General features: G+C 47.8%; 1 protein-coding gene across 2 annotated transcripts in view; it reads left to right on the forward strand.

Moving 5' to 3' along the window:
- Window positions 1-16,485, forward strand: part of DOCK1 (dedicator of cytokinesis 1) — a 491,675-nt gene that overhangs the window by 308,916 nt on the left and 166,274 nt on the right. For both annotated transcript variants that reach the window (XM_044240731.1, XM_044240732.1), the window contains exon 29: window positions 1,689-1,783. In XM_044240731.1, the coding sequence (XP_044096666.1) occupies window positions 1,689-1,783 (95 nt within the window). The remainder of the gene's footprint in view (window positions 1-1,688; window positions 1,784-16,485) is intronic.

Raw genomic sequence — 16,485 nt, forward strand, 5'->3', positions numbered from 1 at the left:
TCCACAATATGCAGCATTTTGCCTGATCAGCAAAGTACCAAAATTTAACAGCTGAGCCATACTAATGAAGTATGGGACTGTGTTTCCTAGGAAAAAAAAAATAAGGGAGTTGGGGAAAATATGCTTCTCTTCCAGAATAATAAAACCCAGACCCTGTATCTCAATTATTAGGCTTTGAGGAGTGATCAGCAAGAAAGCAATTTCATGCAAATAGAGATGTGGCTGAATGATGGCACTCAGCCGGCCAAATATGCAACCTGGTCATTAAAACGTGAAACTCTTGACAAAGTGGGGAAACTTAAGTGGGGAAATATAAATTGCTGTTATTAGCCTTGGGAGAGACGCCCCATGCGTCGTGGCCAGGGCCCCCGGAGCAGCCTGCCCGGCGTGAACTCAGGGCTTCGTGGTCCGAGCTCGTGCAAGCAGAGTCTGGAGGACGTGGGCGACTTCTCTCTCTCTCTCTCTCTCTCTCTCTCTCGAAGAGGCCCAGGTGCTCATCTTCTCCTTGACTGGGGGCCTCTACTGTCAAAAGGGGATCACGGTTGCTCACTGAGTTTTTATTCATGGTAGGCTGCACACGGTAGGCATCACTTGCCAGAATCCGGCATGGCTAGTTCGGTTGCAAAGCAAGGATTTGGCTTGGTCCAGCAGCTCACCGATGCTATCAAATTTAGCTGGTGCCTTTTTGTGAGAAGCACTTGTTTACGACTTTGCTGAGAGTTGCTTTCTTGGCTGCTTAAATTCTGTACACCACCGTGGGCTTCACAGCCAGTGCACCTAATTATGATTCCATAGATTAAATAAATGAGAAATAGCCACTCATTTGGTAATCTCTGACCATGGCCTCATTTTTCTAAGTGAATTCTCTGTGGCTTTCCCCCCCGCCCCGTGCAGCCTGCACTGGAGGGAGCTTGCAGACTCCTGGAGAGGTGTGCTTTTCAGGATATGCGCTAGTTCTGTGCTGGTCAGCTCAGAACAAGGGCCAGCCTGCAGGTTCAAGAAATTCTCCAGATTCTGACAGGCCCAGGCTGGAGTCCCTCCGACACGGATACCCCTTTGGGACGCCACGAGCAGCACAGCATGGCAGAGAATGACCCGTATGGTAGAGAGGATCGTGCCCAAGGTTGGCATCAGCGTCACTGAGTAGGCTGTGGGGTTGCAGCTGCCACCTGAAAGTGGCCACATGACCACGTGCTCCGATGGTTATGATGAACCGAGCTGCTGCAGATGGTCAGGAGTTCCCACCTGAGCCTTTGGCTTGTAAATTACATAAGAAAAAGGAATGGTGTAACTACCCCATATTAAACCTGCTGGGCCCTGTTCATAATGAAAAATATGTTTTGAGTAAATCCTGCATGTGATGTTTGCAAAATGCACGTTTCCTATAAGCAGAAAGAATGCAGTATTTGTAACCTGGAGAGCTCCTCTTTATGACTATGACAGAGAGCCGCCCAGGTCCCGTTTCTGAAAATATCCCTGCGAAAGTTATCACAGGCAGGAGGTACCCCGGCAAACAGAAAGCAAAAAGCTCCTGTGAAATACATCTTCATTACTTTTTAGAATGTTTTCATTCCGCTAAAAAAAATGAGGTCATTTATACTGTAATTATTCAAGAGGGGATTGGTTTTCTCCTTTCTCTTGGTGGGCTGTTGCAATGTTCTATTTTTTTTTTTTTTTTTTTATTTCAGGATTTCCTGATGGAAACATTCATCATGTTTAAGAACCTCATTGGGAAGAACGTCTACCCTTTTGACTGGGTGATAATGAACATGATGCAGAATAAGTGAGTACGGAGAGGAAAGCTCCCACCTCTTCCAAGGTGTCTAATTCATGTCTGCTGGGAACAGTGGTGTTGCCTGGATACCAGGGGGCTCTCCTGTGAGCAACACATCCTCCCCAGTCTGTGATGCAAACAGTTGTTTGGAGAAGCAGACGTGGAGAGTGGGTGATTTCCTTATGCCAACGCGGGGCTCTGCCTTCTGGGGAAACACAGAGCAGAGCCCTAGCCCCCCTTAGCCTTGGTCTGCAGCAGCCTCTGGCCAGGGTACAGTTTGCCATCAGTTTGCCATCTTACTTTAACCACGTGTTTATTAGCCCAAGTGATTCTCCTCTGTCTAGGTTTTTGAAAGGTGTTTGCATTTCTCCTATTTCAGCTTTAAAAAGTGAGCATTTTCTTTGTACTTACTAAATATTAATCTCATGCCTTGTTTATCATTTCCCTGTGAAGGCTGTTGGTTAACTTTCCAGTGCTTGTGTTCTATAATTTCTCTAAGCACCAGTAACAATCCTTGGGTTCTCAATCACATGTGATTCCTGGAAGAAATTACCATTGACCTCCTTTTTTCCCCTCCTTCCTTATTGCATTTTTTATGGAGATAATTGTAGATTCATAGGCATTGCGGTTATAAAAAGAAATACAGAGAGATCTGTGTATACTTTACCCAGGTTCCCTTAGTGATAACATTTTGCAAAACTAGAACTCCTTGCTGCAGCTAGGGGCTCAGCAATGAGAGATTTCATGGGGGTCCCACAGATCTTCCTGCTGTGCTTGTGCTTGGCCATGGCGCCTTTTCTTGAGTCCGCCAACATGTGGGTCCTTCTCGCTGTCCATGTCGCACACCTCCTCCTCGCCCCTCCAGCTCTACCCTCTCGAAACCCGGGTACCCACTAATTTTTCTTCCACTCCTAAAATGTTGGCATCTCAACTGTGATGTGTAAATGGAATTATACCAAATGTAACATTCCAGGATTGGCTTTTTTCATTCTCCTTCATCCCCTGGAGATGCATTCAGGTTGCTGGGCACACGGTCATTTGTTTCTTTGGATTGCTGGGCGGCGTTCCGTGGTATGGATGGTTTAACCATTCACCTGCCGAAGGACAGCTGGGCTTTTTCCAGTTTGGCGCTATTACGAATAAAGCCTCCACGAACATTGGCATATGGAGTTTTATGTGAGCATAAGTTCATCTCCTTGGCATACACCCCCCGGGGTAGGTCTGCAGGGTTCTGTGCCCGCTCCTCGTTTAGGTTTGTAAAAACTGCCCGACTACGGCTGTACCATGTTACGGTCTCGCTAGCAGGGTGATAATGAGCCTGCTTTTCTGCATCCCTGCCAACATTTGCCAGGGTCACTGTTTCTCATTTTAGCCCTGGGGAGAGATGTGCCGTGTGTTTCATTGTGGTCTGGATTCGCATTTTTCCCCGATGCCACAAACAATGGCATCATTCAAGAGACCGTTGACCTGGTCTTCGTGCCGACCAGAACTGAAGGCAGGCCCTGGTGCAGAGTGTGGTCTCTTCTCTTCCTGGTGACCGCGCACGAGAATGGCACCCGCATCTCTCAGACGGAGTGCCCGCTGCGGCCTGGTGCCCAGCCCATCCGTTCCGCACCCTGGGGTGGGGCTTGAGGGGGCGCTGCTCCCTCAAAGGTCAGATGCGATTCACACCTCTACATTTGACTTGGCGCCTCCAATCCCAGGGTCCCATGGGGTCAACTGTCCGGATGGTACAGCCACACTCCATTGAGTGGTGCTGTCTGAGGACGAGCGAGAGTCTGTTTTCATTTTTACCACGATGATCGCCGCATTCCCTGTCCCTTCTAGTCCAGCGTTGGCCTTCTGCTGCCACCGGACGTGTCCGAGCGTCCTCCCCTCACCCCAGAACCGCAGTGTGGCCGAAAGCCACGCGGCCTCTAGTTCAAAGTGTGGAGCTCTGTGCTCAGAGCCTCCTTCCCTGGATATTCTGTCCAGCTGCTCCCGGCGTGTTCGGATGTTTCTGCATTGAGAGGATGGCTTACCCCAAGGTCTCCAGAATCACGTGTTCCCTGCACATCAAGCCAGCCCTGTCCCGGTGTCCCAGCTCACTGGCGCACGTCTGCGGGGCCCAGCTGCGTGACAGAGACACCCGGTGTGCGGTGGCATCTGGGAGCCAAGCCTTTGCATCTCGTTGCAGGGAGGAGCGTTCTTGTCTGGGGGCAGGGAACCTCTACGAAGGAGAAGCCGTGTCTGCTGTGTCCTCATTGCAAAGGCTGTGACGGCCACTTTGAGGATGAAGTCTGGTGTAGGTGATAATGGAATTCAAGTCTGGAGCCGGGCATGCATGCCCTCCTCTTGTTTGGGGTGCCCAGAGGCTGCAGCACCAAGAGACATCTTGATGAGGGACACGCTGTGAATTTAAACTCCCTGTGGTTTATGTCACACATAAAATGTGGTACAGAACTGTCTCATCTAAATCCTAGCACTCTGGGGCTGAGCCATCCAGCTGAGAGTGCTTCCTCTGGTAGAACTTTCTAAGGCTGAGCAGTGTTTGTGCGTGTGTGCATGTACGTGTGTCCCCATGTCTGTGTACCTGGGCGAGTGCTGGTACCAAGCGAAAGGTCTTGGGTTTGCAGAGATTCTGGCTGTGCAAGGCTCTGAGCCATGCAGGTTCCTGTCACAGTCAACACGTGCTATAGTAGCAGGTTCCCAAGCCAACATGTGTCACAGAGGATGCATGTAGGTCAGTGTTTGTGCAGCAGTGAGTGTAGGCTTCGTTCGGGAATCCCACTGTGGCCCACTCTGTTGAGTGAACAGTACTGGTTTTTAGAAGCTGAATCAGTTGGGTTTTGGAAGACACCTGGGTGTGTGACCCTTAAGTTCTCTTGAACGTTCTTACATGTCCGCTTCCGAATGAAGAGCTTATTTCATTTTTCATGGGAGGCGTCATTCCTTGCGATGTGTCCTGTGTTTGCATCCGAGGGCTGCACATGAACATTTGACAGGCTTTCCGTGTGCCAGGCGCTGCCGTGGGGATAGCCCAGGAATCATGCCCCCGTCGCCGCAGCAGCACTCTGAGACAGCTGGGCTTTTATGCCCATCCTCCAGATGGGGAGATTGGAGCCTCAAGGCTTGCTAACTTGCCAGAAGACACACCGCTGGGAAGGGATAGGGCCAGACTTGACATCCAGAGCCCACCCTCTAAACCACCTTGCTACCTCAGATGTGTCGCCCATGCCTCAGAGAGAGTGTCGTTTTTAACCCCGGTGTCCTTTGAGTGCACCTTTCCTGGGAGACTCCTGCTTACCTGAGTGAATGTTAAGCACAGAAGTCAAAATGTTCTTTACTCGGCTTTCTTCGCTGTGAAAGGGTACTTGTTTAAGAGGATATCACTGATTGCCGCAACGGAGGGAGTCCTGCTGTAAACTTCTAGAAGAGCAGAAGCTCACTACTATTGTAATGAAGTAATTTCCTAGAAATTATATAGATGCCATATGGCATTGTCTCTGTGCTATTACCTATTTGTTTTTTTTTTTTTAATCTATAACTTCATAGCTTAATACCTTCCATGTCACCAGACTGCCATGCTCTTCCTCTTCCCAGCATGGGTCAGAGACCTCCTTGCTTCCGCAGGATAAGCAGTAATTCCCAGAAGCTTCCACAAGCCTGTATTTAAGTTTAATGGCACAGCTGGACATGCAGTTTTACTGTCCACAGCTTAGAAATTGACAGACTCAGCCTCCGTGGTCTCTTACATGTTTGCGTGCTTGTTCAGCTTTGTGTCTGCAAATGTACCATCATCCCTCAATACCGGGGGCTCGCCCAGTGTCATTAAAGATGGCGCCCATCAGTTCTGGAGCAATCACTTGTAAATCAGGAACCAAAGTTAGAGGATCCAGTGACCGTCCCAAGGACAGGGGTTACTTGGTTGCTATGTTCAGGGTAGCAACCGAGTGATGATGGCCTGACATCATAGCTCTGCTCTTGGAGACAGCAGTGCCAGATGGTAAGATGACATTTAAGATGAGCACAGTTCACGTCTCGTAGAAGTGTGCTTGCGTGTTATCTCCCAGAAGTGCTTCATAATCTTTCCCGAGGGAAGCAAAGGCTAAGTCTCCTTGTAAGATCTGATGCTGTACTAGAAGCAGAGACCTTCTGTGTTAGCCTTTAAGTGCTAATATCCATCCTTGAACTCCTAGTAGCCAACTTTCCCAGATTTATGCTGCACGGTGTGCGCACGGAGTCTAATAATGAAGACTCGTGCTGTGGTCTCCTGGAGTTCTCTCTGGTTCTTGGTAGGAGTGTGGCCACTTGGTTGAGTTTCTGTGTCTTTCTTTTATTCTTAGGACTTGAATTCATCCCAGTAGTGTGTCTGTACACTAAAAATCCCAGACTAGAATTGTGAGGCGTAGGAGTGATCAGGGAGGCAATGAGTCTACTCGCTAGTTTGACTGAATTCCTTTTTCACCTTGAAGAAAGCTTTTCTTGTTAACTGCCATAATTTCACCTGAGAAAGGCACTTCTACAGTATACATTGGGGGAAGAAAAGGGCAATACAGAGTTTAATTTTCAGATTTTTAACATTAGACTTTCTAACTCATGCTGTGTGTGTAACATGGACCAAAACCCTTCCTGCATTTGTCGACCATTTTGTCTTGCAACAGAATTTTTTTTAAAAAATTCAGCTACCCTGAATTGGATTCTCAGTAGGCTTTGTTGCTTGTGTCCCTCTCTCAGGATAAAAAAAAAAAAAAAAAAAAAATGAAACCACCCGTTTTACTTCCTCAGATCACTCAAAGCTTGCAATGGTGATTATCAATAACTTTCGAGTGTCCCTCTGTATTAGCACACATTTGGGGTCTGGTACTTTCTGCTTTTGTACACGTTAAGCTGGGGCCCATTTATGATTTGTGGTTTATATCCTACCCACTTTCATATAGGGCTTGGTCTGTTTTATAAGTAATGATTCATAGATCCTGAATATAAAATAGAACATGGAAAACCATAGAGAAAACACGAAACTCTCTAGAAGCCAAGAGACTCAAAGCTGCCTGGAAGACAAAGCAAAAAGGAAAATAGAACAGGTTTCAGAATTTTCACTGGATGATAAGAAAAGTTCCTTGTAGTTTTTCAGCAGAGACTGACAGTGGGTGGTGTAGATCCTTCAGTGACACGTGTAGCAAGAGGACATCACAGTTAAGGAATCAGACGAGAACTCAGAATTCTGCCCGTCGAAGATGGGAGAGATCATCATTTCAATTTTTTTTTTTTTTTAAAGATTTTATTTGACAGAGAGAGAGAAATCACAAGTAGGCAGAGAGAGAGAGGGGAGGAAGCAGGATCCCTGCGGAGCAGAGAGCCTGATGCGGGGCTCGATCCCAGGACCCGAGATCATGACCTGAGCCGAAGGCAGAGGCTTTTACCCACCGAGCCACCCAGGCGCCCCCATCATTTCAATTTTAAAATGCTTAGAATCTTGCCACGTGGCATATATTGGCCATGACAGAGTCTGATCATAATTGGACCTGCCTGGAACACTGCCTTATCAAATACAGTGCATTTTGCTGACTTGCCAAATACAGTCTTGCCTCATTGTTGACCACTTAAACATTGAAGTCCATCAGTCAGACACGATGGTCTGGTTTTATTTTATCTGGAATCAAGTTAATCTTTCTTTTGTCCTTAGAAACCTTGAAATTGTGTCTCTATTTGAAATTTGTGAGATCATCATTGCCATTTAGTCCATGGGTCTAGGGTCTAGGTTTTTGATCATGGCCACGTGCAGACTGTCCCAGGACAGTGCAGGCTGATGTTTGTTCCATCTGCCTTTTTGATCACCTTTCTTTTGGCTATAGTGTTCGTGCATTTGGATGTGCCCCCTTCCGTTCCTCCTTCTCTCCCCTGTGAGTCAGGCATCTTATGACCAGAATGTGTTTGCCTCAGTCCATTAACACAGCACATTGTGTTTCTACCAACCTAACGTGCACAGTGCGTATTCACATAATCATCATCACCTGTGGCTCCTCGTGTGCAGTAAATCTCCCATGCATAGTTTTATAAAGGAGCCGTTTCTCTCCTTTTACATAGAGCACATTTCCCCCACTCAGCAGCAGTATCCATCAGACGTGTCGGAGTCCAAGATGGCAAGCTCCTGGATGTTTCTGCCAAGATTAATTTGGCGTGTAGTCAGGACAAGAAAGGGCCTTAAGCCTTAGAAAGGTATTCTACCTTTAAGATGCCAGGCTTCTTAAGGGTAAATCATGATAATGGTCAGAAAGCAAATTTGCCAGGGAGGCCGTTTGCAGGGACATCGCCATTTGGTTCCAGTGTTGTGGAAGAATTTTTGTCCTTGCTAGCACATACCTTGGGCTCAGAGCAGAGAAAATGTGCCATTTGCCCAGGGATGAAAGAAAGAGAGGTGGGGGGGTCCCCACTCGCTGGGAACCTGCTGCAGGGGCTCCGCCACAGGCAGCCAGTAATGGTAGCATCTGGGAGGACCGTGTTTTCCTGTCGGACCTCCTCCTCAGGAAGCACCTCTCCCATGGAAGGGCACACGGCTAAAATCTTTGTGCAGGTTGAAAGCACGGATAGAAAGCGTTTTGGGCTCCAGAGACTCTTGGATTATTTCAAATCTTTCCCTTGAAGCCTGGGGTCTTAGTTGATGTTGTTACTTTTAATTTAATTTATTTTTTCAACTTACTGGCTTCCTACTGAGGTTTTGCATATCCAGTGGCTTGAAGATTTTAAGCACACCTAAGAATCATTTTTCCCTTTGTGCACAAAGGCACACTGTGTACAGTGGCTGTTGACATAAACATTGTCACAACACGACTTACTGAGGACCACAGGAAAAAAAAATAAATATTGTTTCTCAGGAAAGAACTAGGAATTCAAAGTCAGTATAATGAAAGCATTCTGGAATGAAAATTTCCCCAGAGCTCAGCATGCCCACGTTTTACCCGGCTCACACACTTAATAATATCCGTCTTTGAACCTTTTTGCTCTCCAAAGAAATTGGCCTAACCTGAGATGTTTTGCTGCTCAGACATCAGTCTGCAGACACTGAGGCACATGCCTGCGGGTTGGACCAAAACAGACTAGAGCTGAGCTAGAGGCAAGTCTCCTGAAGAAACACAAGGCGTTTCTCTGGGGCTGGGTTGGCCACTTTAAGCACTGGGATTTCAAGATAGATACCAAATCACATCTAGTAATGGCACCCCGGGTCCCCCAGCGGGAAAAGGTCCCCATCTGCATGGTACGTGGCTACCAGTGGGCGTTCCCTTTGTCCTTTGTGGTCTTTGCATAAATTATTTTAATATTTTCCATATATTTTTTCTGTGACATGCATGCTTTTGCTCTGTGCTTAATAATTAAACTGGGCCTGAAATTAAAACAAATAATTTCAGATCTTCCCCAGTCTGTGTAGCCAATTTATTGCACGGAACTTGGATCTTTCATCCAGTTGGGTTTTATTCGGATCGCTTCTTTATTGAATTCAGAGATGAGAACTCATGCCACTCTCAGGGGAATGGCAGTGATGAAGAGCTCTCAGCCAGGACTCTTACTTAGGGAAACTTGCTTCAGAGGAAAGTTTTGAAAGGGCAAAGTCTGTTTAAGAATTCTCAGAGCGGACGCACACCTTGCTGTGAGCTCGTGGCTGGTGTTGATGAGGCCGTCTGCGGGCTCTTAATCCTGGAGGACGTACTTCAGTTTATGAGAAATGAAGCCAAGTGAGCTCTCTGTTTGATGCATGAAACTTCCCTCCATGCGCAAATCAAAAAGGAGGAAATACACTTTATTAAGGTCATTCTCCAGATTCTTCCGTCCTAAATGTTTACCTCCAGCACTCCTGGGACTTGGAAGAAATCGTGTGCTCTGTAAGACCCTGGGCTGGGGTGCTTTTATTTTTAGGCTAGGATGGGAGGAGGAGGAGACGGCCAAGGCGAGTTGAATGCCTGCTGGGTTGCTAGTGTGGTCTTGGTACCTTTCTCGTGGGTCTCAACCAGGGGGGATTTTGTTATTCTCCCCCAGCCCCCGCCATGGAACATGGCCACGTCCAAGCACATTTTTGTTGTCACAGCTGGGGGAAAGCAGGCTGCTGGCGTCTCGTGCATGGACCCCAGACATGCCGCTAAACGTCCTTCCCTGTATAGGACGGCCCCCTTCAAAGAATCATTCGACTTAGAAATGCCAGTGATAACCCTATTTTATGGATGGAAGGAAACAGAATTTCAGTGACAGGAAGTAATTAATGGAAACATGTGATTTGTTTCAGTGATCTTCTCTTTATTTCCACATTTCTCAGCACCCCCTCCCTGTTGCCTGACCCCAGCAACGACAGTGTCCCTTACAGTAAACACTAGAGGCCATTCCCTGAAGATGCCAGGACTGAACTTTCATCTGCCAAGGATGCGCCTGTGAACCGGAGGTAGTTTTCTCTGAGATGCCCAGTCAGGTGCCCCAGCTTCACAGTGAAAACCTGTGGCGTGGCCCGGGCTCACCTGGCGGTGGGTGAGAGCGAGGAGGGTGTGGAGATTAGAGTCACACTGATCCGAATTCAGATCCCAGGCTGCCCCTACTCGTACCTGGTCGGAGGATACGTGCACGGAATGTTAGCCAGTATCTCTTCTGGGTGAGTTTGTGTGTGTGCATTTTAGAAAACATTATTACAGATCATACATAATTATATTAATAATATATGATATATAAAATATATTCATGTATAAATTCTAGGTAAATAAATAAGAGCTCATAGATCTGTGAGATCACTTAACTATTTGTCTTTCTCTGTCTGACTTGTCCCACTCAGCTTAACATCCTCAAGGACCCTCCATTTTGACACAAATGGCAAGATTTTGTTCTTCCTTCTGGCTGAATTGTATTCCGTTTTCTCTGTCTGCGTCACATACTCTTTATTTACCCACTGGTGGGCAAGTACTTAGGTTGTTTCTGTGCCTTAGTCTTTGTAAATAACACGGCAACAGATGTGGGGCTGCAGATAGCATTTCAAGATAGTGCTTTTGTTTCCTGTGGAAATACACTTGGAAGGAGACTGGCTGCATTGGATGCTGATTCTATTTTTAATTTTTTGGGGGGAGGCTCTGTACTCTTTTCCACAATGGCTGCTCCAGCCATAGTACTCAAGTTTCCTTTTCTCCCCAAACTCACCAATGTTGCTCTCTTCTATTTTTGATAATAACCATCTTAACCGGTGGAAGGGGATACTTCACTGTCACCTGATGTGTGTTTCCCTGATGATGAGTGACGTCAGCAGGATTGTGTTATCTGCTATACATGTCTGCTCATAGAAGATGGTTTTCCATGTTCCTTCTCTGTCTTCATGGGATTCATGGTCTTTGATGCCGTGTGGGGGAAAATCCCTTCTTGTCATTCTGGTGGCTGGTCTGTGCCCAGTGACCCTGCCTGGCACAGAGCAGGTGCTCAACAGACAGTAACTACCCGACTGAAAGAATGTCAGTGGGAAATGTGTTCTGTTTTTTTGTTTTTTAATTACAAAGTCAACCGATAAAGTACATGACATGTTTCTGTAGCCTTGCTTTCCCTGGAATAAAATGCAGTTACCTGTTTTATATTCGGGTCCACAAAGAAATAATTCTGGGTAAGGTATCCAGTGAACAAAAGAATGCTTCTTACTATCTTGACGATCTCTTAATGAATTGCCTTAATTGAAGGTCGTCTGACACTGACCACAGACGCGGGGCCGGTGGGGGGGGGCGGGGGGGATGCGCATTCGTCCTGACTTGCCAGCATCTGGTATCCACCGGGAGGGTGCTGTCTGCTGTTTCCTGTTGCCCTTTCCACCGAGACTTCGCAGGAGGGCTTTTACTTAACACTGTACCTGTCAAATACCCAGAGCTGCAAGTAAATTGAAGATACAAATTATATTGTAAAGTGAAATATTTCGTGTTATTCTACAGTTTGGTTGATTTAGGAAGAAAATGAACGCTGACAGCTTGGTCTTTTCAGTTCACTGGATTCTAATGGTTCAAAAACAAAAGCCTGGACTGAAAGCCTTTTCCCACGTTGCCACATCAGAGATGCTCCGATTCTTTCTCTGCGCTCAAGACCCAGTGCCCCGCAACTCCATGTCACGGATACAGAGGACCCGGGGAAGGGAAAGGCAGTGCTAAGGGTGACTATTTGAGAATAGAAATATTAACCGTGCCCAGCCGGGGAAGGAGTGCGTTAGCTGTCTGGCAGTCTGGGCAGCTTTGTAGCACTTGACACTTTTCTTAGCATGCAATCTATTTTTCATAGCAGGAACGATTTTCCCCCCATTCTGTCTGATACGTTTTCCTTACAGCAGGAACACGGGGCTGCTTGGAATGCAGAGGTTGGGGAGAGTCGGTTAGAGGAAGCCCCTCTGTCTCTCCTTTTCTGTGATTATTCTTGACAGCCTGTCTTCTCTCCTGATGCATTGCGTTCAGGGGAAAATCACTGAGGTTCCCTGCAAGAACTAGAAAACCCTAAATGGTCAGAGTGAGTTCCTCCCCTGTAATGGACTGGGATGCGATGTGTTTTGGAAAGGTGGGTGAGTGTTTTGTTACGCTGTGCTCCTTTGACCGAGGCTGAATTATAAATAGTCCCCAGTTCGGTTTGCTTATACTTCCCGTACCTGCAGTGCTATGGATAGCGGAGGCATTGCACCGGTGGCAGCCTGGGAGGGTCCTCCCCACCCAACTCTGGTCCCTGCCATGTGGAAGTGGTCCCCATGCTACTTCCCCCAGCCTCGAGGGATTAAGTGGTCGGAAATCTGATTTGATTCTTCAGACAGAGTGTTATTGCTCAACTAAAAGTAAATGACCATCTCAGTTCCCGCCTGACTGTACAACTTCCTGTGGGGACAGTATTTTCAATTAGCCATTTACCTGCAGATGATTGGGACATGGAAAATCGGAGTCAAGCTGAATATTGGACAGATTTCTTTATTTTTTATATTAAACCTAAGACTTAAGCTTAATTTAAAAAGAATGGTGTGTTTTCGTTTCATGACACCCTGGAGGTAAACACAGTCTGTATGTCACTTACGGGGGGCCCGGCTTTTCCGAGTGGTGTTTGTCCAGACAGTTGGGTGTTCACTATTGGACCCTGAGGTCTCCAAATGTGTGGTGCCTTATGAAGTGAGTTTCTAATACTGAGAAAAATGCGAGAGAAAGGGAGTTCCCCACTTGTTATTGATATTCTGCCTATATATATGAATTTGGGGTGGTTTTCCAGTTTAAGGAAACCATACATACAACATGACACCTAAAAGTAACTATGTAGTAAGTGCGTCACTGAAAAGTGGACCGGAGGCAACCCCATGGGAACTCAGCACGCTGTGAGGCACCTGCTCTGCCCCCAGGCCTCGCCACGTGAGCCCAGTGACGGATGGTGTGATTCCATCACTCATGCGGCCTGATCAGAAAGGTTCAGACTTTCTCCCACTTTTCCCTGATACTAATTTCTTTTCTTTTTTTAAGATTTTATTTATTTACTTTTGCAAGAAAGAGAGAGAGAGCACAAGTGGGGGGCACAGTGGCCCAAGGAGAAGCTGGCTCCCCACTGAGCAGGGAACCCAATGTGGGGCTCGACCCTAGGACCCCGAGATCATGACCTGAGCCAAATCCCAGACACAAATTGCTAAGGAAATTTCTTATTGCCATCCTCGGAGGCCGAGCAGGAGTTTTTTGGTTTTGTTTTACATGACAGAAGACGTGCTCCACAGCAGATGTGAAGAAGTGATACAGACCTTCTTCATGTGTTCTTCCCTGTGGTCACCTGGTCAGTCAGGACCAACCATTCAAGGAGCTCACTTTGTAGATGGGGAAGCGTGCCTGCCTTAGCGCGGGGTGTGTGTTGTTTTCAGCACACCCTGTGAGTTGGGTGGCCTCGGGAAAGAGTTCCCGGGACGCCTTTGGGTGAAGAACATTTGGGAAGATGCAGATTCATGCTGGTGGATGCCAAGTGTCTAGCAAAGACTACCATTCCCCACATGCTGGAGGGAGTGACCTCCCTGTGCCCAGGATTTTCATACTGTATTATTTCCTCATGCGGGGAGTGCAGAGGTCCAGCTATGGGAGCCTGGACAGCAAGTGTCTCTTGAGGTCCTGGGCTCTTCCTTCCCTTGTCAGTTGAGCTGCCCTTGCAGGAGGGGCTGCATGCGGAGCAGTCTGCCTCCAGCTCTGCAGAGCCGGTGATCCCAGTTAGTGGACAGAGATCAGCCCAACGTGGGAACCGCAGGCGGTAAACTTCAGTGTGTTCCTGCCCTGGCAGAGCCTGACCCCACCGTGCCTGTGGGGACTGGAACCACTTTGTATTTTAAGTGCTGTGCACAGCCTGTGCCACTGACCAGAGAGGGTATCGGCCTTCGCTTTGGCCTTGAGTCTGGTCCTGGTGGTGGGCACAGGGGGGACAGGATCCAGCCGTGTCCGTGTGTCCCCTCTGAGATTCCAGGAGACAGCTCTCTGCAATCCTTGTGGCACATTTCCCAGGGTGAATACGTTCTCCAATTGCCCCAGCCTCCTCTTGCCTGCAGTGTTGGTGACCTTGAACCTGAGATCTCTCTTCCCTAGACAATGCTGTTCCAAGGAAGCCAGACTCCTGCTGATAGGGGTCCCCATGGGAGAGCTGGCTTCCTGTGCTTCAGGCTGTGGGGTCCTCATGGGGCAGCACCTGTTTCCCTGCCCAGCCCGGGCAGCTTTGCCCAGAGAATGCCCCCCCTAGCTGCTTCTGTTGCATTTACAGAGCTGCAGGGAGTCAGAGCCCAAACCCTTTTCTGGAGGGTGCGGGATAGGGTCCCCTGTGGCTGTGGAATGCTCCTGTAGTGGGGGAGCTGCAATCTTCACGTTGGTGTGCTAAGGTCTGCTGTGTAACACGCCCTCTGAACACACGGTGGCAAGTGTGCCCAAGACTGGGCCCAGTGAGGCCACAGGGCTAGAGCATTTCGGGGTTCTGGGTGTGACAAAGAGGAAGAAAGGTCTGGTTTTTTCAGCTACTTGGGACACCAGCTATGTAGGATGACTGGGTAGGACCCCCCGATGGTGGAGTTCGAGGGAGATTTTGCAGTGGTTGCTTTGAGACCAGTCACAAGTCTCGAGTTTAGACTTAAGGGGAACTCCTTGTATTTGGGGGGGCGGTTCTGATTTGTTCTGTGAGGGGCAAATCAGGGTCACAGACTCCCAGAGCGAGGGTGTGTCTGAGGCCAGAAGGTTTAGGATAGAACTCTGTACCCTTGGTCACATTGTATTGTTGTGACCAAGGGGAAATGGAAAAAGCAGGGTTTACACTGTCCCGTAGCCTGGCCATGTCAGGGATTTGCTTCCTTTTCTCTCTGTTAATTGTTTTGATATTTCTGCTGCTCATAAAAAGAAAATATTTGCTAAATTTATTCGACTTTTGATTGTGTTAGGGTGCCGTAGGAAGCTTGTGGTGGTGGGGGCATCGAGCCCCCTGGGTAGCAAGAGAACATCTTGAGGTCCTATCGTGAGGGTGTTGAATTCACGACATCCCTCTCACCCAGACAGATCCTGCTCTGCCTCATTGCTGATTTTCACTTTTCTTGGGTCGCTGTTTCTTTCAAGTAATTGGATTTCTCGATTCTTTTTGGAAAGCAGTTTCTGCTTTGCGTGGAGCTATTCAAGGACAGGTCTTCTCCCTAACGCAGAGCTACACACACACACACACACACACACACACGTTATCGAATGGGTGTAGGGAGTAAAGGGGGGGCCTAAAGGTGTCTCTGGAAATCCTCCACAGACAGAACAAATAAGGGATGAAAATAGCATGAAACTTTCCGGTTTGCCAATCCTCAGCCCTTATAATTGGCAAGCTACTTCTTGAAATTATACTTTCCATAAATGACTTGGGGTGACCTTTGTTTTCTTTCCATGAACATCGGCCGTTGGATGGCCGCCCCCTCCCCTGTGTCCTCTCCGTCCAGCCACGGCTCGCCGCTCTTCCTCCGGCTCCTCCCTGTTGGCCTCCGGTTGCTCATGCTCTCCGGTTGCTGGGACCTCTCCGTACCCGACTTCATTGTTTTCATACCTTCCCTGGACTCTCGCCTGGTGTTTTTCCCTTGGGTTTTGTGCACCTTTCCTCCATCCGCGATACTTGATACTTACCATGTTTCAGAGAACAGTGCACCTCCTCAGCGGCAGGGCTGCTGGGGGTGGGGAAGCCCAGAAGTAGTGAGCGGACTCGGAACACGTGGAGGGATCAGCCCCAGGCTTGTGGTCTAGGCTCGCCTAGAAGGCACATTGAGTCTCAGGTGGCTCCCATTAATTCTGGAGTTTCAGCTTCCTTATTCCTAAAGTGGAGAAAATAATGTTTTGCAATGAGCGTTTCAGATGTTGTAAACCCGAAAACTGGACTGCAACAGACACACTGTATCTTAAGGGACCAAGCAAAGAATTTGATGTCTGTAAGAATAAAGACTTCTCCGAGAGCACACTGGTTCTTGCTGTAAGAGAAGACAGAAAGATGTTACAAATAAACAAGAGATGAAACTTTTGTCTTAACTACGGTAGAACATCTTTAACGCAGTATGACATCCTCAGCCACAGACAGATGTACGGTTTTGTGTGATGGTCTGTAACGAGAGACAATTTCACTTCGCTTTCATGCCGCATGGATTGTGATAGGTGCATATATTCTTGCTCCTGGGTCAATGCCTATTGATTGATAGTTTATTGGGGGAAAGGTATGGTTCTGGCTCCGGGAACATAGAA

Source organism: Neovison vison, chromosome 2, assembly GCF_020171115.1.
Source record: "Neovison vison isolate M4711 chromosome 2, ASM_NN_V1, whole genome shotgun sequence".
NCBI classification, from domain to species: domain Eukaryota; kingdom Metazoa; phylum Chordata; class Mammalia; order Carnivora; family Mustelidae; genus Neogale; species Neogale vison.